The 23974-nt window shown below is 45.1% G+C and overlaps 2 protein-coding genes across 4 annotated transcripts; one reads left to right on the top strand and one right to left on the bottom strand.

Moving 5' to 3' along the window:
* Positions 1 to 4447: 4447 nt before the first annotated feature.
* LOC110534484 (signal peptidase complex subunit 3) lies at positions 4448 to 8036 on the bottom strand. Its single transcript, XM_021619358.2, has 4 exons — positions 7776 to 8036; positions 7040 to 7190; positions 5457 to 5572; positions 4448 to 5029 (listed from the first exon to the last, which is right to left on the bottom strand). Exons 1-4 carry the CDS (start codon positions 7916 to 7918, stop codon positions 4897 to 4899), a joined length of 543 nt encoding a protein of 180 aa, XP_021475033.1. The 5' UTR covers positions 7919 to 8036; the 3' UTR covers positions 4448 to 4896.
* A 628-nt stretch (positions 8037 to 8664) lies between these two features.
* Positions 8665 to 23415, top strand: asb5b (ankyrin repeat and SOCS box containing 5b). 3 transcript variants are annotated; one of them, XM_021619357.2, is made up of 8 exons: positions 10595 to 10724; positions 12183 to 12240; positions 19474 to 19553; positions 20032 to 20139; positions 20309 to 20459; positions 20637 to 20771; positions 21118 to 21309; positions 21629 to 23415. In XM_021619357.2, exons 2-8 carry the CDS (start codon positions 12189 to 12191, stop codon positions 21754 to 21756), a joined length of 846 nt encoding a protein of 281 aa, XP_021475032.1. In that variant the 5' UTR covers positions 10595 to 10724; positions 12183 to 12188; the 3' UTR covers positions 21757 to 23415. The 3 variants fall into 3 exon arrangements, with proteins under 3 accessions (XP_021475030.1, XP_021475031.2, XP_021475032.1); XM_021619355.2 differs by lacking the exons at positions 10595 to 10724; positions 12183 to 12240 and adding an exon at positions 8665 to 8967; XM_021619356.2 differs by lacking the exon at positions 12183 to 12240 and having other exon boundaries at positions 10066 to 10724.
* Positions 23416 to 23974: the final 559 nt, after the last annotated feature.

Raw genomic sequence — 23974 nt, forward strand, 5'->3', positions numbered from 1 at the left:
TACTACTCACCAATGTTCAGTCTCTTGACAACAAGGTTGACGAAATCCGAGCAAGGGTAGCATTCCAGAGAGACATCCGAGACTGTAACGTTCTTTGTTTCACGGAAACATGGCTCACTCGAGACAAGTTATCTGAGTCAGTACAGCCACCTGGTTTCTTCACGCATCGCGCCGACAGAAACAAGCATCTCACTGGTAAGAAGAAGGGCGGAGGTGTATGCCTTATGATTAACGAGACGTGGTGTGATCATAACAACATACAGGAAATCAAGTCCTTTTGTTCACCTGACTTCCTCACAATCAAATGCCGACCGCATTATCTACCAAGAGAATTCTCTTTGATCATAATCACAGTCGTGTATATTCCCCCCCAAGCAGACACATTGACGGCCCTGAAAGAACTTCATTGGACTCTATGTAAACTGGAAACCACATCCTGAGGCTGCATTTATTGTAGCTGGGGATTTTAACAAGGCTAATCTGAAAACAAGGCTCCCCAAATTCTATCAGCATATCGATTGTGCTACCAAGGCTGGAAAAACCCTAGACCCCTGTTATTCTAACTTCCGCAACGCGTATAAGGCCCTCCCCCGCCCTCCCTTCGGAAAAGCTGACCACGACTCCATTTTGTTGCTCCCAGCCAGACAGAAACTAAAACAGGAAGCTCCCGGACCAACGCTGGTCCGACCAATCGGATTCCACGCTTCAAGATTGCTTCGATCACGTGGACTGGGATATGTTCCGCATTGCGGCAAACAACAGCATTGATGAATACGCTGATTCGGTGTGCAAGTTTATTAACAAGTGCATCGGTGATGTTGTACCCACAGCGTCTATTAAAACATTCTCCAACCAGAAACCGTGGATTGATGGCAGCATTCGCGCAAAACTGAACGTGCGAACCACTGCTTTTAATCAGGACAAGGTGACCGGAAACATGACCGAATACAAACAGTGTAGCTATCCCTCCGCAAGGCAATCAGACAAGCTAGGAGTCAGTACAGAGACAAAGTGGAGTTGCAATTCAACGGCTCAGACACGAGGCAGGTATGTGGCAGGGTCTACAGTCAATCACGGACTATAAAAGAAAAACAAGCCCCGTCGCGGATCACGATGCCTTGCTCCCAGACAGACTTTTTTGCTCGCTTTGAGGACAATACAGTGCCACTGACACGGCCCGCTACCAAAACCTGTGGGCTCTACTTCACTGTAGCCAACTTGAGTAAAACATTTAAACGTGTTAACCCTCGCAAGGCTGCAGGCCCAGACGGCATCCCCGGCCGCGTCCTCAGAGCATGCGCAGACCAGCTTGCTGGTGTGTTTACAGACATATTCAATCAATCCTCATCCCAGTCTGCTGTTCCCACATGCTTCAAAAGGGCCACCATTGTTCCTGTTCCCAAGAAAGCTAAGGTAACTGAGCTAAATGACTACCGCCCTGTAGCACTCACTTCCGTCATCATGAAGTGCTTTGAGAGACTAGTTAAGGACCATATCACCTCCACCCTACCTGACACCCTAGACCCACTGCAATTTGCTTACCACCCCAATAGGTTCACAGACAATGCAATCGCCATCACACTGCACACTGCCTTAACCCATCTGGACAAGAGGAATACCTATGTAAGAATGCTGTTCATCGATTACAGCTCAGCATTTAACACCATAGTAACCTCCAAACTCATCATTAAGCTCGAGAACTTGGGTCTTGACCCCGCCCTGTGCAGCTGGGTCCTGGACTTCCTGCCGGGCCGCCCCAGGTGGTCAGGGTAGGTAACAACATCTCCAGCCCGCTGATCCTCAACACTGAGTCCCCACAAGGGTGCGTTCTCAGCCCTCTCCTGTACTCCCTGTTCACCCATGACTGCGTGGCCATGCATGCCTCCAACTCAATCATCAAGTTTGCAGATGACACTACAGTGGTAGGCTTGATTACCAACAACGACGAGACGGCCTACAGGGAGGAGGTGAGGGCCCTCGGAGTGTGGTGTCAGGAAAATAACCTCACACTCAATGTCAACAAGACAAAGGAGATGATCATGGGCTTCAGGAAACAGCAGAGGGAGCAGCCCCCTATCTACATTGACGGGACAGTAGTGGAGAGGGTGGACAGTTTTAAGTTCCTCGGTGTACACATCACGGACAAACCACAGGTGGCTGAAGAAATTCGGCTTATCACCAAAAACACTCTTTTACATATGCACAATCGAGAGCATCCTGTCGGGCTGTATCACCGCCTGGTACGGCAGCTGCTCCTCCCATAACCGGAAGGCTCTCCAGAGGGTAGTGAGTTCTGCACAACGCATCACCGGGTGCAAACTACCTGCCCTCCAGGACACCTACACCACCCGATGTCACAGGAAGGCCAAAAAGATCATCAAGGACAACAACCATCCGAGCCAATGCCTTTTCACCCCTCTAACATCCAGAAGGCGAGGTCAGTACAGGTGCATCAAAGCGGGGACCGAGAGACTGAAAAACAGCTTCTATCTCAAGGCTATCAGACTGTTAAACAGCCATCACTAACATTGTGTGGCTGCTGCCAACATACTGACTCAACTCCAGCCACTTTAATAATGGAAAAATGGATGTAATCAATTTATCACTAGTCACTTTATATTATGTAATGTTTTCTTACCCTACATTACTCATCTCATATGTGTATATACTGTATGCTATACCATCTACTGCATCTTGCCATCTTGATGTAATTAAATGTATCACTAGCCACTTTAAACAATGCCGCTTTATGTTTTCATACCCTACATTACTCATCTCATATGTATATACTGTACTCTATACCATCTACTTCATCTTGCCTATGCCGTTCGGCCATCACTCATTTATATATTTTTATGTACATATTCGTATTCATTCCTTTACACTTGTGTGTATAAGGTAGTTGTTGTGAAATTGTTAGGTTATATTACTTGTTAGATATTACTGCATGGTCGGAACTAGAAGCACAAGCATTTCGCTACACTTGCATTAACACCTGCTAACCATGTGTATGTGACAAATACATTTGATTTGGCCAATTAGATTTTTTTTAAACACAACCCTCCCGTTTTGGAGGTTTGAACTGTTCCTTAAGGCTGTCAAATCCACCAGCAGCTCGTGGCATTATATCTAAAGCAGACATATCCATTGGCTGCACAGTCGCATTAACATATAAATCCCATGCAGCCTTGTTTACAAATTCGAACAATGGAATGTAACCTACACCTCGATTAGAATTATAGAAATTCTAATTTCGTTTAATGATTTTTCATTTTGAGCGTAATTATTTCTATATAGCCTACACTTTCTCGTTCTGAACTTCTAACGCCAGTGGGGCGGGTGTGGCTTCGTGACAGTGCACAAGAGGCTGCTCACCAATTTGACAGCTCCCAACCCAGTTCCACCTCCAACACTGCCTAAACATCAGCTATAATGCGGGTGTCAGCTATCGCTTGTTAACGCATGATCTGATTGAACCTAGGCCTTCGTTTAGGAGATACCCTGCTACCCTGGTGAGCTTTCCCCTTGTCTTAAAGTGTAAGTCACTTTGGGTTTAATAACCTGTACAACTCTTCACTAAACACCCTTCGTCTAAATAGCAGGGCGCTCTGCTATACGCAGCTGAATTTCCCCAACTCTTGTTTGGTTCCCCTGCATATCACATATGGTCTAAGAACAACTCATATGAATTTGTTATTTTCCAAGTTATTTTCCAAGATTCAAATCAGTCTCTTGAATACAAATATCTTGCTAGCTATAATTACATTTCCCCTTCAACTGTGGCTGTTGTGTCAACAACCTTGGGCTTTTCTGTTCCTATTGTGTCATACAATGGATGTTTTTCCCCCTCGCTACCACCCCAAACCCACTCAAATGTGAGGCCTTCAATTAAATGTTGAAATCGCCAATCTGTCTAGTCTACTACCTATGGACATTATTTAGAGGGACATTGAACTATGTTCAGTTATTTGGAGCACAAAGGCACATTTCAAACGATGCCGTTGTAGCCATTATATTCATTTTCCCGTAATTTCAAAACACTATGAACAGGACATATATTGTTTTGTGGAACTCAATTATAAGACATCGAAAATTATCTTATGGGCCTATGTCCATCATTCTAAATGTGGCAACTGTTTGTGGTCATATGGCGCCATCTGTCAGTAAAAAGTAACATTAGGCATGTTTTATTTTATTTTACTAGGCAAGCCAGTTAAGAACAAATTCTTATTTACAATGACGGCCTACCGCGGACGACGCTAGGCCAATTGTGCGCCGCCTTATGGGACTCCCAATCACACCCGGATGTGATACAGCCTGGATTGAAACCAGGGACTGTAGTGACACCTCTTGCGCTAAGATGCAGTGTCTTAGACAGCTGCGCCACTCGTAAACCCTTTTAAACCAATCCTCTTCCGCTTCTCTACTAATAACCAATTGTACAGAATTATCTTTCAGATATTTTTTATAAAAAAGAAAGCAGTGAACAAACAACGTAATTATTCAGCGATTTCACATTGCCATTCATTACACAGGTACTGAGTACTACTGTAGAGTTACATGAAGCATGCTGAGTCCTGACTTTCTAGTTACTAAGTCCATCTCAGCAATGACCATTTAAACCAAGGATTACTAGCAGGCATATCCTTGTTTACTCCTCGTTATTTCCTCACCTCTCTCACAGTGCATTAAGTAGAGGATCCAAGGTCTCTCCTGTAATGAGCTTTGAGAGGAATTTAGGGAAAAAAAGACAAGGACTTCACTGCTAGCAACATTTAGACAGTATTTTTTCCTGCAGCAGCATCAATGCAAAAGGCATACAATTGAACCATTCCCAAATGTCCACTTTTATTAAAAGTCATAAAAGATGACAACAAACACAAACAATAGAACAGTTTAGTAGCTCTTGGTGGTCTCGTATGATTCGGGGAAGGGGACAGACATGTGGCCAGAGCCCATGACCAGGGGCAGGATCCCAGCGTTGGGCACCACGTTCCAGGACAGAGTCAGGGTAATGTTTTTGTTCGCCCTGGTGGAGAGATCATCACACAAAGGCCTTAAACATCGTAGAGCATTCCTACAGAATTTCCCTTCAAAAGACTGCGAGACAAGCGGGAGAGGTGCCAAAAGCTGTCCTATACTGCCCTCTGCTGCATACAAAGGGTGTTCCATAACTATTCAACATGTAGGCCTAAATGCAAAACAAATACTTGTTTCTCTATGTAAAATCAGATGAAATTGTATTTGTCAGAGTTTATAGCAGGTTTAAAAGGTGTCGCAAAATGATTGTGGATGTGCCTTTTATACCTGCTGTAAACTGTGTGTGACAAACTATTTGATTCAATAAAATGACATCAAGTCAGATTCCACACCAATGCTATATCAAAAACATGATTTGTTATCGCTAGGTTACTGGCAGCAGAATAAAAGTGAGAGGGTGAACAGAGGGCGCTTACCGAAGACCGTTTCCGTCATCGAAGAAGAAGTACTTGGACTTCATGTCTCTGAGGTTGAGCTTGGTGCTCTCTCCTCTCAGCACGATCTTATCCCACAGAACCACCTGGTTCAGGGCCTGGAAGAAAGCACAACACGTCGCAGTTAAATATCCCTAGTTGGCAGCTATTTTACCATGCACTCCACCTTCCTAGGTGTCCTGATCCCAGATCTGTATCTAATCTAAATGTATTTGTCACATGAGCAGAATACAACAGGTGTATTCACTGTGAAATGCTTACTTACGAGCCCTTTCCCAACAACGCAGCGTAAAAAGCAAGAAATATTTACTAAAAATAAACACGGAAATAGTAACAATTAAATAACAACGAGACTATATGCACAAGGAGTCCCGGTACTGAGTCAATGTGCAGGGATACGAGGTAGTTGAGGTAATATGTACATGTAGGTAGGGGTAAAAGTGACAAGGCAATCAGGTTAGATAATGAACAGAGAAGCAGCAGCGTTTGTGAAAGTGTGTCTGTGGCGTCAATATGCATGTGTGTGTGTGTGTGTGTGTGTGTGTGGGTAGAGTTCAGTAAGTGTGCATAGAGCCGGTGCAAGAGTCAGTGCAAAAAATATATTTAAAAAAAAGGGTGTCAATGCAAATAGTCCAGGTAGTCATTTGATTAACTGTCTTATGGCCCGCTGGTGGTGCGGTAGCAGAGAGAACAGTCTATGACCAGGGTGGCGGGAGTCTTCCTTCCTCTGACACCACCTGGTATAAAAGTCCTTGATGGCAGGGAGCTCGGCTCCAGTGATGTACTGGGCCGTACGCACTACCCATGTAGCGCCTTATGGTGGGTTGTCAAGCAATTGCATTCCAAATGGTGATGTAGCCAGTCAAGATGCTCTCAATGGTGCAGCTGTAGAACTTTTTAAGGATGTGAGGAACCATGCCAAATCTTTTCAGCCCCCTGAGGGGGAAGAGGCGTTGACGTGCTGTCTTCACGACTGTGTCCAATTCCTATAGTCATAGTTTACATTGAACTATACAGCACAGACAGACCTGAGACCAACCCAGGCTACTTCTTAGGATACACTATTTATAAAATCTCACCCATCAAACCATATTGCCTTCTTGGTTCCCACCAATTAAATGTGTGTGATCTGTAGAAGAACCAATGTGTCAACAGCGTGTGGCAACCATCCTACCCATGCCAATAGGAGGAACGTGTGATACTGATCATTGATACATCATAAAGGAAAGAGGTCAGTTCTTACATTGCTCCTGGTGGTGTAGAAGTATGACTATTTTTCTGCATTTCTATATATAGGGTAATCTACCTATAGAAGGTCATCCCTTCAAAGCAAGCCAAGAGGAACGTATGATAATTGATAGCTCAACAGGAAAGAGAACAGGTCTGGGTTGTGTTCATCACGGCGATTCTGCAAAACATTTCGCAACAGAAAACGTTTAGTCGAAAAGGAAAACAATTTGCAACGAAAACAAGAGTTCTATTAGATAAATTCAGGTAGGTACCTCCCCGATTATTTCTTAAATGGTCAACCGTTCCCGTTGCAAGACGTAATGTATGACACTTACGTTGCTCTTGGTGGTGTACTCGGCAGACAAGTAGAGGAAGAGCTGCTTGACGTTCCAGTCAAATATGGGCTTTATGTCAGCAGAGAGGTCAAAGGTGATGAACCCCAGGTCACTTCTTTCCCTGGGTCCTGTGAAGTCATCCACGTTTTTCCTGTCAAATGGTAAAGGCCGAGTTAGTTGTGTGCAGTGCATTGCATCCTAGAATTAGGCCAAGACATTCCTTTCACCACGTGGAACAGTAAGCTGTCAAAATATCTGTTTTTTTTGTCTTGGCTACACCATAGATAGTAGGCTACATTTACTTTATGGTTTCTGGCTGTGTGAAGATAGCTACATGTCAAAAGTAAGGTCAGAAACATTCCATCTGCTGGCAGCTCGTTTACAGTTTGACAAAATATACCGCGCTGACGTGCTGTTCAACTATTGGATACAATGTTGCAAGCAGCAGCTGGCATCCGGTCTGGCTGGCAGGCTACGTTGTAGCCAAAGACAAAAACAACGGTTGTTCATTGCTCAGGCAGTTTAATACACTGGTGTCTGTTAGATTGCCTGGCGTCAATATTGCCATATGGATTCAATGATCACCTCGAGATGGAATTAGTTAGCACCATTGCAAAGACTCATACACCGATCTAGCTATGTAGCCAACCTATACCTATGTATACGAATAAAAATGTGATCTATCTAAACCAAAGCAATGCATGTTCAATAATAATAATAACTAGTCATCACTCACAGCATTACTCTCGAGACGTGGATATCCACCGGTACCCTCCTGTCTTTGAACGCTGTCGTGATAAAACAGCCAAACGTCAAAGCTGCCATCACGCTGAGCGAGAAGGCGAAGAGGGAATTTGCCCTCGATAACACTGTATTCATTTTGAAATACAATTATATTACAGTTTCCTACACAACGATGCGGAACACTTTTACCCGCAACAGCAGGAAGTGTAGTTTGACACAAAGAAATACGGAACTGGATGTTTTTTCCGTAATCGATGGAACATTAAAGTGAAACATTGCCCCCATGTATTATGGAGGTGAACTACAGTTCGCACAACCAGTAAGAACTTGGAATTTCATGATAGTAGACAATTGATTGGATAATATAATTTTGAAGTAAAAGTATATGAGTCAAGATAATGTTAAACCTCAAGAGAAGAAATACTCAACACATATTTTTGAACCTTTCTGAAGCATCACAACAAAATGGAACAAACCACAGGTCAACTAAGTTTTTTTGTAATCATAGGTCACAGTCAGAAAGCCCCTGGCTATAGCTGTACTGTATTCCCTGCCCTAGGGCTGCTGGCAGAGTCTAAATGGCCATAGGCCTGTATCCACAAAGCCTCTTAGAGTAGGAGTGCTGATAGTGCTGATCTAGGTTCAGTGTTGCATTTTAGATCATAATGAAGAAGAATACATGGATAGGAGTGGCCTAAGCCTAGATCTGCACTCATACTCTGAGACACTGTATGACTATGGACCCCAGTTGTCCCACAGGCAGGCAGGCAGCGCTATAATACAGCTGCTCTCTCCAACTTATCCTATCTGGTCTGGACCCAGCTGCTGAGGGGAATTTCTGTGTCACTCTGGGCTGGCATATGACCCAGTACCAGAGTCAACACAACACAGATAGCCAGGCCCCCCATTTAAATTTCCAAAACATTAGCAGCCAGCCACCGACAGCCAGGCAAGACATAAGCAAGGCTAGACAAGCAAGGAAGCAATGACTCCAAATGTGGATAGCCAGTCTTTTGGAACAGTACACTACTCCAATGTCTACCTCTCCATATTCGCTCTGTTTTGCGTCAAGCTCTTTGTCAAGATCAGCCTGAATATTCTCACCCACTTCTATGTGGTGAAGGGGAATCGGAAGGAGGCTGCCCGCATTGCAGAAGAGTTTTATGATTTTGGACAAGGGCACAGTAAGTAGCTGTTTCTGTGAAAGGCAACAGACTATTATTCTATAGTAGAGGGTCATACACACACTTTCCACAGTAACGTGTGTGTATTAGGGTATTCCAGCTTTCTAAAAGCTCTGTGTCTGTAACATGCCAGGCCAACTGTATCCAGTCTGCCCAGGAACTACCCAGCCTATCGTTGTGGCCCGGGGACATTAGAAACACTTAGATACATTGTGTATTAAATATACTTTCTTCTTGATGTCTTTCAATGCTCTTTTCATGCTGACGTATTGGGGGAACAACCACACCTGCATTGTAACAACAGCACCTGGGATGAGGGGAAAGACCCAGAACCTTTGGCATCATGACGGCATGTTGGGTTGGCATGACAGAAGTCTCTGATTCAACATTGCTTCCGCCCTTGGCGTATTCCATGCACTGCAATCATCAAGTGATCTGATTAGATGACACATGAAATGTACATTTTTGAGAGTCTGTCAAATTAATATATTCAAGCCAGAGGTTTGCTGCTGTCCGTCTTTGCACAATTGCGCGTGCCCCTTGGATGGGTGTCACACCGTGGAGCTGTGCCCTTTTTAAAATGCCTCACAATTCATAGACAGTTTCTATCACAGCTGAGACTTGGCAGTTACAGGCTGCAGCCTGTTGTCATACTCCACCTAGGTTACGCACAGCGACTGTCAGCCAGGAATGTTTTGAGCTGAACAGAAGCATGTTAGAGAGAGGTTAGAGAGGCTCTAGCTTTCCATCCCCAAGTACAACTAGTTTAACTAGTCTATTATGATTTGAAAACCTATAGTAGGTCTATTCAAATATGGCTCTGGAAAGACAAAATACTTATTAACTAGGTATTAAAATTCCCCTCTAATCAAGGACTATTTCAGACCAGGGACATCAGGTATGTGAACTCTCTGGTCGATCAAGAACTGATCAATGAATTTAGTACCAAAGAAAACCTGCATTATGTTGGTCCCTGAAATATAACCTGACAATTGTGACCTTATAACATGACCAATGTTATAAACAGTACATGGTTTTTGCATTTGAATATTGCAAGCAAATGATTGTTACATAAGCAACTAGGCATACTCAAAAGAGCAAATACTGTACTCAACTCAAAGGTCAAACTTTAATATTTCAAACCATGCAGAATTAATCCTTTACAAACAGAACAGTTCCTAAGCCTGAGACCAGCGGGGTGAAGGCTTTTCTGGTCTAAGCCATTTCTTAACCTCTGATAAAAATAGCAGGGTGCCACTGCCACAGCCACCACATTCTCTTCATCCCCTCAGTCGTCTCTCTCTCTTCTTCACCCTATCACAATATCTCACCCCCACACCTTCTTATCGCTTTCTCTCTCTCTCTTCTTCACCCTATCACAATATCTCACCCCCACACCTTCTTATCGCTTTCTCTCTCTCTCTCTCTCTCTCTCTCTCTCTCTCTCTCTCTCTCTCACTCTCTCTCACTCTCTCTATCCCTACCTCACTCTGCCTGTTCATGTTATTGTCGTGCTTGTCCTTGGCTGTGAAACGACAACAAGCCGAGCAGCCAACCAGAGAGCAGGATTTAGACTGGATCATGGTGCACAGTGCTGCGGGGACAGATAGCTGATGTAAACATGCCTGAAGTTCCACCTGCAGAGAGCTCGAGCGAACAGCAGCCAGAAAACACGCAGAGGAAAAGAACGTTAGAGAACACAGACGATTACACCGCAAAAAAGAAACCACGCTGTTGGGGTATTTTAACTAGCCAAGGTCAGTAGCGTTTTACGCACACACAATTGCGTATTTGCGCACTGGGTGAGTGCGCCTCGGACTGTCACTGTGCAATGTTATTATAAGACACCTGTGCTGTTCGTGTCAAGTTTATTAGAGATAGACAGAGGGGTTGACATGGAAATGTTTCGTGATCACCTTATTCTGGAACATTCTCATAGGCATCCAGCCTATTTGGGACTGTGCTATAGCATGTGAAACGAAGCTCTATGATATAAGAATATCATGACATAATCAAACAAACGCCTTGGACACATCTGGTCAAATGGGTCCCTAGAGCAGTCCAGTGCTTATCCTATTGATGTGAATACAGATCCATATATCTTACATCATAACACGAATGCATGTTTTATTTATTTAACACATTATTATAGTGTATTATTATTTGTAGTAGTATTACTAGGCCTATGTGTAGTAGGCCTTGGGGTATGTGTCTATTAATGACTGGCCTACAACAGCTGAAGTTACCATGTGCTCTCATGACTCTTTCACACAAGACAATAAGAGTATGACCTTTGAACTGGACTAAGCAGCAGCTTCAGTCAATTAAACCTGATTATATCTCTTTAAAGGTTGTATCCAATCTAAACAGTAGCTGGGTCACATTAGGGTTGTAACTGGGTGATTACTAATTGACTTTGGCCTTTGACATTCAAATGTTCTAAATGCAGTAGTTTGTTATTTAAGCAGAAGAAATCAACAGAAATACAAATTGCAGATATGACAGCCCTTTCTGCTTCCTGTGTTCTGGCTCAGTGTGGCAAAAGCAAAGTCACATGTTCAGTGCACTGTTGCAATATTCATGAGAGCCACCATTTTACCCTGCTAGAATAGAGACACCCTGTGCTGTCCGAATGAGAATAATGGGCTTCAGCCGCACCAGGCAACCAGCTACAGAGGATCACCACCGTGGGAAAGGTTGGCTGGTTTCCTGGAGAATGGATAGAAAATAGAGAGAGGTGGGATTCCAGGTCACTGTTGCTGTTGTGACTGGAATTAACTACTTACTGTGGTTCTGACATGTGCTTCATAAGAACAGCTTCCAAACTCTACTTATCTCTGCCGCAGTGGTGGTCCCCATTGCCACAATGTTATGTTATGTATACCTTGATAGAGGAATCTCTGTTATTGTCCTTTCCCCCCCAAAAAATATATCAAAATGAATGTCATTTTTGGTCTATATATTAAAAAGGAATTCAGAATTTGCAACAACAAAAAATAAATATACAGTATTTTAGTTGTCCTATTCATCATGAAAGATAGTAGCAACAAAAGGCCATTTCAATGTACTACATGAGCTTGTCAGGTGATGCAGATGCCCTTCCAAAGATGGCCGGCACAGTCACAGCTCTGCCTGTGTGAATCCATGGAGTGACAACAAGACCCCTTCAGTACAATAACAGTACAGTATGTGACAGGCGCCCTCTTCTCCAACAGGCAGGAATGTCATATACCTATCAATGGCTAGATGTTCCGTGGGGAGACGGAGACATGGGTATGTAGTATTGAATATTGCTGTGTGATGTTTATGTGGAGCTCTTGCTGACATTTATTTATACTCAAGGCTCCCTCATAAAAGAGACTCATATCTCAATAGGATTTCACCTGAATAAAGGACTAATAAAATATAAAAAACACCTAAATGTTGTTCTCTGACGTGGATGGCAGTGTTGTTGGGTGTGTAGGAAGAGACTGAGCTCTGCCAGTTGAACAAGGCTATGCCTGCCAGTTGAACAAGGCTATGCCTGCCAGTTGTACAAGGCTATGCCTGCCAGTTGTACAAGGCTGTGCCTGCCAGATGGCCTGCCCGGTTGAGCTACAGCTATATATAGCTCCATCCACACAGTGAGAGAGTGAAAACCTATCCAGCGCTCTGTTATATGCTCCGTGATATTAGTGACAGCTGTGACAACTGGGTTTCAGTTTTCTGAACATATAAACATGGATAGTGGTGTTACGGTGCGTGAATGAGGACCCAAAAGCGAATTAACGTAAACAGAGCTTCTTTAATAACAAAACAAAACGTAGGCTCAGATGGACCGGCAGGTTCCGACAGGACAGGACAAGGTTGCAGCAAACATGACGATAGTCTGGTTCAGGCATGAACAACACAAACAAGAATCCGACAAGGACAGGAGCAGGAACAGAGAGAGATATAGAGACCTAATCAGAGGGAAAAAGGGAACAGGTGGGAAAAGGGGTGACGAGGTAGTTAGGAGGAGACAAGGCACAGCTGGGGAAAAGAGGGGGAGAAAAGGTAACCTAACAACGACCAGCAGAGGGAGACAGGGTGAAGGGAAAGGACAGAAACAAGACACAACATGACAGTACATGACAGTACCCCCCCACTCACCGAGCGCCTCCTGGCGCACTCGAGGAGGAAACCTGGCGGCAACGGAGGAAATCATCGATCAGCGCACGGTCCAGCACGTCCCGAGAGGGAACCCAACTCCTCTCCTCAGGACCGTACCCCTCCCAATCTACTAGGTACTGATGACCACGGCCCCGAGGACGCATGTCCAAAATCCTACGGACCCTGTAGATGGGTGCGCCCTCGACAAGGATGGGGGGGGGGGGGGGAGACGAGCGGGGGCGCGAAGAACGGGCTTGATACAGGAGACATGGAAGACCGGGTGGACGCGACGAAGGTATCGCGGAAGAAGAAGTCGAACTGCGACAGGATTAATGACCTGAGAAATACGGAACGGACCAATGAACCGCGGGGTCAACTTGCGAGAAGTGGTCTTAAGGGGAAGGTTCTGAGTGGAGAGCCAAACTCTCTGACCGCGACAATATCTAGGACTCTTAGTTCTACGCTTATTAGCAGCCCTCACAGTCTGCGCCCTATAACGGCAAAGTGCAGACCTGACCCTCTTCCAGGTGCGCTCGCAACGTTGGACAAAAGCCTGAGCGGAGGGGACGCTGGACTCGGCGAACTGAGATGAGAACAGCGGAGGCTGGTACCCGAGGCTACTCTGAAAAGGAGATAGCCCGGTCGCAGACGAAGGAAGCGAGTTGTGGGCGTATTCTGCCCAGGGGAGCTGTTCTGACCAAGACGCAGGGTTGCGAAAAGAAAGACTGCGTAAGATGCGACCAATAGTCTGATTGGCCCGTTCTGCTTGACCGTTAGACTGGGGGTGAAAGCCGGAAGAGAGACTGACGGAAGCCCCAATCAAACGGCAAAACTCCCTCCAAAATTGAGACGTGAATTGCGGACCTCTGTCCGAAACGACGTCTGACGGAAGGCCATGAATTCTGAAAACATTCTCGATGATGATTTGTGCCGTCTCTTTAGCAGAAGGAAGCTTAGCAAGGGGAATAAAATGAGCCGCCTTAGAGAACCTGTCGACAACCGTAAGAATAACAGTCTTCCCCGCTGACGAAGGCAGTCCGGTGACAAAATCTAAGGCGATGTGAGACCACGGTCGAGAGGGAATGGGAAGCGGCCTGAGACGGCCGGCAGGAGGAGAGTTACCGGACTTAGTCTGCGCGCAGACCGAACAAGCAGCCACGAAGCGACGCGTGTCATGCTCCCGGGTGGGCCACCAAAAGCGCTGGCGAATGGAAGCAAGCGTACCCCGAACGCCAGGGTGGCCGGCTAACTTGGCAGAGTGAGCCCACTGAAGAACGGCCAGACGAGTAGGAACGGGAACGAAAAGAAGGTTCCTGGGACAAGCGCGCGGCGACGGAGTTTGAGTGAGTGCTTGCTTTACCTGCCTCTCAATTCCCCAGACAGTCAACCCGACAACACGCCCCTCAGGGAGAATCCCCTCGGGGTCAGTGGAGGCTACTGAAGAACTGAAGAGACGAGATAAAGCATCAGGCTTGGTGTTCTTAGAGCCCGGACGATAAGAAATCACGAACTCGAAACGAGCGAAAAACAGCGCCCAGCGCGCCTGACGCGCATTAAGTCGTTTGGCAGAACGGATGTACTCAAGGTTCCTATGGTCAGTCCAAACGACAAAAGGAACGGTCGCCCCCTCCAACCACTGTCGCCATTCGCCTAGGGCTAAGCGGATGGCGAGCAGTTCGCGGTTTCCCACATCATAGTTACGTTCCGACGGCGACAGGCGATGAGAAAAATACGCGCAAGGATGGACCTTGTCGTCAGAGAAGGAGCGCTGAGAAAGAATGGCTCCCACGCCCACCTCTGACGCGTCAACCTCGACAATGAACTGTCTAGAGACGTCAGGTGTAACAAGGATAGGTGCGGATGTAAAACGATTCTTGAGGAGATCAAAAGCTCCCTGGGCGGAAACGGACCACTTAAAGCACGTCTTGACAGAAGTAAGGGCTGTGAGAGGGGCTGCCACCTGACCGAAATTACGGATGAAACGACGATAGAAGTTCGCGAAGCCGAGAAAGCGCTGCAACTCGACGCGTGACTTAGGGACGGGCCAATCAATGACAGCTTGGACCTTAGCGGGATCCATCTTAATGCCTTCAGCGGAAATAACAGAACCGAGAAATGTGACGGAGTAGGCATGAAAAGAGCACTTCTCAGCCTTCACAAAAAGACAATTCTCTAAAAGGCGCTGGAGGACACGTCGAACGTGCTGAACATGAATCTGGAGTGACGGTGAAAAAATCAGGATATCGTCAAGGTAAACGAAAACAAAGATGTTCAGCATGTCTCTCAGGACATCATTGACTAATGCCTGAAAGACAGCTGGAGCGTTAGCGAGGCCGAAAGGAAGAACCCGGTATTCAAAGTGCCCTAACGGAGTGTTAAACGCCGTCTTCCACTCGTCCCCCTCCCTGATGCGCACGAGATGGTAAGCGTTACGAAGGTCCAACTTAGTGAAAAACCTGGCTCCCTGCAGGATCTCGAAGGCTGAAGACATAAGAGGAAGCGGATAACGATTCTTCACTGTTATGTCATTCAGCCCTCGATAATCTATGCAGGGGCGCAGGGACCCGTCCTTCTTCTTAACAAAAAAAAACCCCGCTCCGGCGGGAGAGGAGGAGGGGACTATGGTACCGGCGGCAAGAGCTACAGACAAATAATCTTCGAGAGCCTTACGTTCGGGAGCCGACAGAGAGTATAGTCTACCCCGGGGGGGAGTGGTTCCCGGAAGGAGATCAATACTACAATCATACGACCGGTGTGGAGGAAGAGAGGTGGCCCTGGACCGACTGAACACCGTGCGCAGATCGTGATATTCCTCCGGCACCCCTGTCAAATCACCAGGCTCCTCCTGTGAAGAAGAGACAGAGGAAACAGGAGGGATAGCAGACATTAAACATTTCACATGACAAGAGACGTTCCAGGAGAGGATAGAATTACTAGACCAATTAATGGAAGGATTATGACAAACTAGCCAGGGATGGCCCAAAACAACAGGTGTAAAAGGTGAACGAAAAATTAAAAAAGAAATGGTTTCGCTATGATTACCAGAAACAGTGAGGGTTAAAGGTAGCGTCTCACGCTGAATCCTGGGGAGAGGACTACCATCCAGGGCGAACAAGGCCGTGGACTCCCTTAACTGTCTGAGAGGAATGTCATGTTCCCGAGCCCAGGTCTCGTCCATAAAACAGCCCTCCGCCCCAGAGTCTATTAAGGCACTGCAGGAAGCTGACGAACCGGTCCAGCGTAGATGGACCGACAAGGTAGTGCAGGATCTTGAAGGAGAGACAGGAGTAGTAGCGCTCACCAGTAGCCCTCCGCTTACTGATGAGCTCTGGCTTTTACTGGACATGAAGTGACAAAATGACCAGCAGAACCGCAATAGAGACAGAGGCGGTTGGTGATTCTCCGTTCCCTCTCCTTAGTCGAGATGCGGATACCTCCCAGCTGCATAGGCTCAGCACCCGAGCCGGCAGAGGAAGATGGTAGTGATGCGGAGGGGGGGGCAACGGAGAACGCGAGCTCCTTTCCACGAGCTCGGTGACGAAGATCAACCCGTCGCTCAATGCGAATAGCGAGTTCAATCAAGGAATCCACGCTGGAAGGAACCTCCCGGGAGAGAATCTCATCCTTTACCTCTGCGCGGAGACCCTCCAGAAAACGAGCGAGCAAAGCCGGCTCGTTCCAGCCACTGGAGGCAGCAAGAGTGCGAAACTCAATAGAGTAGTCTGTTATGGATCGATTACCCTGACATAGGGAAGACAGGGCCCTGGAAGCCTCCTCCCCAAAAACAGATCGATCAAAAACCCGTATCATCTCCTCCTTAAAGTCCTGATACTGGTTAGTACACTCAGCCCTTGCCTCCCAGATTGCCGTGCCCCACTCACGAGCCCGTCCAGTAAGGAGAGATATGACGTAGGCGACACGAGCAGTGCTCCTGGAGTAAGTGTTGGGCTGGAGAGAAAACACAATATCACACTGGGTGAGGAACGAGCGGCATTCAGTGGGCTCCCCAGAGTAACACGGCGGGTTATTGATTCTGGGCTCCGGAGATTCGAAAGCCCTGGAAGTGGCCGGTGGATCGAGGCGGAGATGGTGAACCTGTTCTGTGAGGTTGGAGACTTGGGTGGCCAGGGTCTCAACGGCATGCCGAGCAGCAGACAATTCCTGCTTGTGTCTGCCTAGCATCGCTCCCTGGATCTCGACGGCTGAGTGGAGAGGATCCGAAGTCGCTGGGTCCATTCTGGGTCGGATTCTTCTGTTACGGTGCGTGAATGAGGACCCAAAAGCGAATTAACGTAAACAGAGCTTCTTTAATAACAAAACAAAACGTAGGCTCAGATGGACCGGCAGGTTCCGACAGGACAGGACAAGGTTGCAGCAAACATGACGATAGTCTGGTTCAGGCATGAACAACACAAACAAGAATCCGACAAGGACAGGAGCAGGAACAGAGAGAGATATAGAGACCTAATCAGAGGGAAAAAGGGAACAATTGGGAAAAGGGGTGACGAGGTAGTTAGGAGGAGACAAGGCACAGCTGGGGAAAAGAGGGGGAGAAAAGGTAACCTAACAACGACCAGCAGAGGGAGACAGGGTGAAGGGAAAGGACAGAAACAAGACACAACATGACAGTACATGACAAGTGGACTGGTACTACTGGCTTTTGGGAAGTAATTCTAGATTAGGATTACGGTAAGGATGGAATAATAAGGATACTGACAGAGAGTGAAGGCTATGATGAATGCTGTCAATGTATCAATGTATCAGACTTGAATGGTAATGTGCTGGTTATATATATATATATATATATATATACAGTGGGGAGAACAAGTATTTGAAACACTGCCGATTTTGCAGGTTTTCCTGCTTACAAAGCATGTAGAGGTCTATAATTTTTATCATAGGTACACTTCACCTGTGAGAGACGGAATCTATAACAAAATTCCAGAAAATCACATTGTATGATTTTTAAGTAATTAATTAGCATTTTATTGCATGACATAATTATTTGATACATCAGAAAAGCATAACTTAATATTTGGTACAGAAACCTTTGCTTGCAATTACAGAGATCATACGTTTCCTGTAGTTCTTGACCAGTTTTGCACACACTGCAACAGGGATTTTGGCCCACTCCTCCATACAGACCTTCTCCAGATCCTTCGGGGCTGTCGCTGGGCAATACGGACTTTCAGCTCCCTCAAAAGATTTTCTTTTGGGTTCAGGTCTGGAGACTGGCTAGGCCACTCCAGGACCTTGAGATGCTTCTTACGGAGCCACTCCTTAGTTGCCCTGGCTGTGTGTTTCGGGTCGTTGTCATGCTGGAAGACCCAGCCACGACCCATCTTCAATGCTCTTACTGAGGGAAGGAGGTTGCTGGCCAAGATCTCGCGATACATGGCCCCATCCATCCTCCCCTCAACACGGTGCAGTCGTCCTGTCCCCTTTGCAGAAAAGCATCCCCAAAGAATGATGTTTCCACCTCCATGCTTCACGGTTGGGATGGTGTTCTTGGGGTTGTACTCATCCTTCTACTTCCTCCAAACACAGCGAGTGGAGTTTAGACCAAAAAGCTCTATTTTTGTCTCATCAGACCACATGACCATCTCCCATTCCTCCTCTGGATCATCCAGATGGTCATTGGCAAACTTCAGACAGGCCTGGACATGCGCTGGCCTAAGCAGGGGGACCTTGCGTACGCTGCAGGATTTGAATCCATGACGGCGTAGTGTGTTACTAATGGTTTTCTTTGAGACTGTGGTCCCAGCTCTCTTCAGGTCATTGACCAGGTCCTGCCGTGTAGTTCTGGGCTGATCCCTGACCTTCCTCATGATCATTGATGCCACACGAGGTGAGATCTTGCATGGAGCCCCAGACCGAGGGTGATTAACCGTCATCTTGAACTTCTTCCATTTCTTATAATTGCGCCAACAGTTGTTGCCTTCTCACCAAGCTGCTTGCCTATTGTCCTGTAGCCCATCCCAGCCTTGTGCAGGTCTACAATTGTATCTCTGATGTCCTTACACAGCTCTCTGGTCTTGGCCATTGTGGAGAGGTTGGAGTCTGTTTGATTGAGTGTGTGGACAGGTGTCTTTTATACAGGTAACGAGTTCAAACAGGTGCAGTTAATGCAGGTAATGAGTGGAGAACAGGAGGGCTTCTTAAATAAAAACTAACAGGTCTGTGAGAGCCGGAATTCAAATACTTGTTCTCCCCACTGTATATATAACCAGCACATTACCATTCAAGTCTGATATATATATTTGTGGATGTGACCAATAAGAGCTTGTGTGATAGTGAAGCGCTATCACTGTAAACGTATGACTGTAATGTGTGTTGGTTTGGAGATGCTCAGTGTTTTGTCTGTCCCTCTCCCAGGGTCATGGGCGGACCGGTCCCCTCTCCACGAGGCAGCTTGTCAGGGCCGTCTCCTGGCCCTCAGGACCCTACTCTCACAGGTGAGTCACACACAGAGGGGCGGGGCACTACAACGCAAAGCGAACCCTAACCTTAACTCTTATCCTAAACCTAAACTCAACCCTAACTCTAGACATAACCTTAACCCTCAGTCTACACTATCTAGAAACTAAAAAGGGTTCTTTGCCTGTTCACATAGGAGAGCTCTTTGAAAAGAAACCTTTTGGTTCCAGGTAGAACCTTTTACACAAAGGATTCTACATGGAACCCTAAAGAGTTCTACCTCTCTCTCTACCTCTACCTTCTGTCCTATGCAGACAGCCGAAGAACCCTTTTGGAACCCTTTTTTCTAAAGAGTGTAACCCGTATCGGAAACCTAACCGTAACTTTAGCAAGCAGCTGCTTCTCAACAGACAGTGTGTTGATAGTATGACCATCTGTAGAGCATTTACACAAAATAAAGTGTAGGGAAAGTGAGACCTATATAACGAATGCAAACATTTCTTGTTGTCATCCCAGGGTTACAACGCAAACATCCCTACCATAGACCATGTGACGCCGTTGCATGAGGCTTGTCTGTCAGACCACGCGTCATGTGCCAAGGCGCTTATTGCAGCTGGTGCCAATGTAAGTCATGACCAAACGGACGCACACACAAACACATAACGCTCCACGTCAGAACGAGACGTCATTATGATGTGGCAGCAACTCCTCTTTTTACATTCCGATTGACTCGCCTTTGTTGTAACTTATAGATACTTGTGGTTTTCTGACAATGCTCCATCTATCTGATCAGGTAAATGCCACCACCATTGATGGGGTGACGCCGCTGTTCAATGCCTGCTCAGCGGGCAGTGCCACCTGTACAGAGGTACTGCTGGAAAACGGTGCCAAGCCCCAGTCAGAGATGTGCCAGCCCTCGCCCATACACGAAGCCTCCAGCAAAGGTACTTGTAGGAGGACTGCCATTGCAGGATATGTGTGTCATACTGTCACTTTACTGTGTGGTTTTGAAATACTCTGGCTGTAATTTTAGTATGTTTCCCCCCTCTATTCTAAGATGAGAGTACTGAATGCGTTTCTGAATGAGAGTATCCTGGTAACACAGGGCGTATTGTGTGTAGGCAGAATTGCTTGTCTGGAGGCACTGATCACATGGGGAGCAGACGTGGACTATGATATTCCTCACCTAGGAACCCCCCTGTACATCGCCTGCATCTCCTCAGGACTCCAGTGCACACAGAAACTCCTCGATGGAGGTCAGTAACTAACCAGACACTTTGGTCCTAACTTCACATGATCTCTCCCATTGACGTCAATGCATTTTTGTATTTTATTTTTATGATTCATACGTTTGTCTTTTTTTTTCTTCTGTATTCTGCATTTACTAAGGAAAGGTATGTCACAGGACATTGTTTTACCTGATGCAGTACTCACAAACATGGAGCATGTTCAGGAGGGAGAATTTTTTTGAAACTGAGTGAAACGGGAAGGAACAACACAAACGTGTCCAATCAGAGCACAAATGAATGTTTTCTGTTGCAAACCATTTTGCTACAGTGTGACCTACTGAACTTAACCAGTGGTGTCTGGTTTACTCCAAAGGGGCCAATGTGCAGAAGGGCAGGTTCCTGGAGAGCCCGCTCCATGCAGCAGCTCAGAAGGACTGTCCTGAGATCATCAATGTGTTGTTAGAGTTTGGAGCGAACATTAACGCTAAAAACCTAGAGCTGAAGAGACCGGTGGAGTCAGCCCCACCTAACAGCTCAGCAGAGGAGACGTTACTGCTGTATGAAGGTAAGATTATTCTCAGTTCACATGGGATTATTAGCCTGATTCCAGATCAGTTTGCACTGTATAGCTAACTCATATGTTTGTTTTCATGCCAAACTTGTGGTCTGATCAGAAACCGATACGATAAGTTTTCTGATACTATTTCTGATCTGGGACCAGGTTAGGAAATATCTCCATTCAGCTGGTGGGAAGAAGTCAGAATCCCTTGTAAAACATTGTTATTTGCTTTATACAAGTGGATGATATTGAGGCTGTCTTGGATTAATCAGATAATATCTTGATCTCTTGCTCTCTCCCTCTGTTTCTCTCTCTCTCTCTGCAGCAACACCTCAGCCACTATATCAGCTGTGTCGTCTCAGTGTCAGAGATTATATGGGCCGATCTCGACTACACCTCATCCCTCAGCTACACCTCCCCAACCTTCTCAAACGCTTCCTCCAGTACAGATAGAACAGATCAACGCCCTCTCTCTCTCTGTCTGTTGCTCTCTCCCTTCTCTTTCTGTCTTTCGAAATGAGAGCATCGTCATAATAGAGGATATTCTTTATCCCATCCTCTCTTTTGTTTTCTCTCTGTTTCTCGCTCCATCCATTTCATCATCAAATGAATTCATTATTACTCAATGAACCTCATTTAATTTTTTTTTTTTTAAAACAGAACGTCAAATGCACAGAAACCCTCCCATTCACTGACATCTGTTTTCACTGTTTCTCTGAGGCACCTACGTACAAGGTCATGTAAATATGTATATTCTGTTACATTGACCAAAACATGAGTTTGAATGTTCAAAATAACTAAATATTAACACTGTATAATACTGTGTTATCAGTTCAAATGACACCCCCATTGCAGTGAATGTTGTGATCCCAACTTGTCAGAAAGTTGCCTGTAAAGATGTGTACTGGTGTAAATCATGTTTTTCTGCACAAATACTATCGAAGTCAAGTTGATCACCTTGCATGTCACTTTGGTTTTGTGTCCAATATTCCTGTCCACGCCATACGTTTAACTGCCTAATATTCATTGACCCAAATAATGAAAGGGGCCATTGCATGTTTAATGTAATGTATAACATAATGTACTTTAATATACACAATTCATGTTCTGTCATCTTGTTTGAATGAGCTGCCTTTATGCTATCACTGATGCAAACAAGATACCATTATGTACCTTAATGTACGGTGTTATCTTGTTTGCATCATTGGTAGCATATATTTTGTATTAATATATTTTATTTGACCCTTATTTGACCTGGTAAGTTGAGTGAGAACACATTCTCATTTACAGCAATGACCTGGGGAATAGTTATAGGGGAGAGGAGGGGGGATGAATGAGCCAATTGAAAGCTGGGGATGATTAGGTGACCGTGATGGTATGAGGGACAGATTGGGAATCTAGCCAGGACACCGGGGTTAACACCTCTACCCTTATGATAAGTGCCATGGGATCTTTAGTGACCACAGACCACACCCATTTAACGTCTTCTCCAAACGACGGATATATGCAGCTCATTCATTACACACTGACATGTGTACATTAAAGATTCATTGACTCTGGAAAAAGTAAAAAATATTCAAAATTGTACGTTGTACATTTATGATGTGAATAATATTGTATTTCAATTATTGTCTTATAACATTAGCCAACTAATATATATATATTATATATGTATATATTAACGTGACCTGTATATGTATAACTCGCTGAAAAATGAATAGTATTTTGCCAAAACTCATTTCACATACCTCTCACCTGTTTCACTCTAATAAATAAGAATTTTACTCCATGATGTGGTTGTCTTGGAGATTATACTTCTGCCATTTTTCAGCTGTGGTTTAGTTCAGTTGTTTTTTTTGTTGGTAGACTTTTTTGTTTTTTTTCTACAATACTAGATGGTGCTCTGGAGCAGGACCAATTTTCTCAATGGATTTAGAATATCCTTCACCTTTTCCATGAATCAAAACTATATCCTGCTTACAAATTTGACATGTTTACATTGGTATCGTCTTTATGTTACAAAACTAACATTTTGATATTTTCATGAACACATTTTATAAACTGCAATGGCAGTACAAACAAACTGTACATATGTCTTAAGTAAAACATAATCAATAAATAAATACATAGATAAATAAATAAAAACAAATGCATTTGAAGATAATTGAAGTATAGGTGAAAAACTAATATCGATACATTAGTAAAAAAAAATGACAGCACTTGTATAAATTATGTGAATAAATGTTTGATTCATTAAGCAGAAGGAAGAAAACCTCTTTTCTTTACATTAACTGTGATCCCTACTTACCAATATACTGTATGTTGCGGTGATAAATAGTTTTCTACTTTAAGGCACAACCTTCAGGTATTACATTTTTTTAAATGATTAATTAGCCTATTTATTCAAGTCTGTGTTTCAAAAGCAAAATGATTATCAAACATTGCCTTTTTATCACAGCTTTCGGTTTAACATATAAGCTAGCTAGTCTTAGCAGGTTGTCACCCTGTCCGCCAAATTGTGATCGTACTAATGACTTGCATACAGAAGCTTGTCATTGTTATGAAATCACTTCAAATTCTGCAGTCCGGTGATGGCTACAAATGATTATGACGAGGTAACGCTGATGAGACTCAGAGACATTCTAAAGCGTCGACCCCACCATAGAATATG

Source organism: Oncorhynchus mykiss, chromosome 10, assembly GCF_013265735.2.
Source record: "Oncorhynchus mykiss isolate Arlee chromosome 10, USDA_OmykA_1.1, whole genome shotgun sequence".
In the NCBI taxonomy this organism is placed as follows: Eukaryota; Metazoa; Chordata; class Actinopteri; order Salmoniformes; family Salmonidae; genus Oncorhynchus; species Oncorhynchus mykiss.

Bases quoted from the DNA above. Each gene is read 5' to 3' on its own strand.
- LOC110534484 (XM_021619358.2), bottom strand. From the start codon at position 7,918: ATGAATACAGTGTTATCGAGGGCAAATTCCCTCTTCGCCTTCTCGCTC. The intron at 5,573-7,039 runs GTAAGTGTCATA...GCTTTCTTCCAG, and splicing joins AGTACACCACCAAGAGCAAC to GCCCTGAACCAGGTGGTTCT. The intron at 5,030-5,456 runs GTAAGCGCCCTC...TCTCTCCACCAG, and splicing joins GATGACGGAAACGGTCTTCG to GGCGAACAAAAACATTACCC.
- asb5b (XM_021619355.2), top strand. From the start codon at position 8,769: ATGACTCCAAATGTGGATAGCCAGTCTTTTGGAACAGTACACTACTCC. The intron at 19,554-20,031 runs GTGAGTCACACA...TTGTCATCCCAG, and splicing joins TCAGGACCCTACTCTCACAG to GGTTACAACGCAAACATCCC. The intron at 20,772-21,117 runs GTCAGTAACTAA...TTTACTCCAAAG, and splicing joins ACAGAAACTCCTCGATGGAG to GGGCCAATGTGCAGAAGGGC.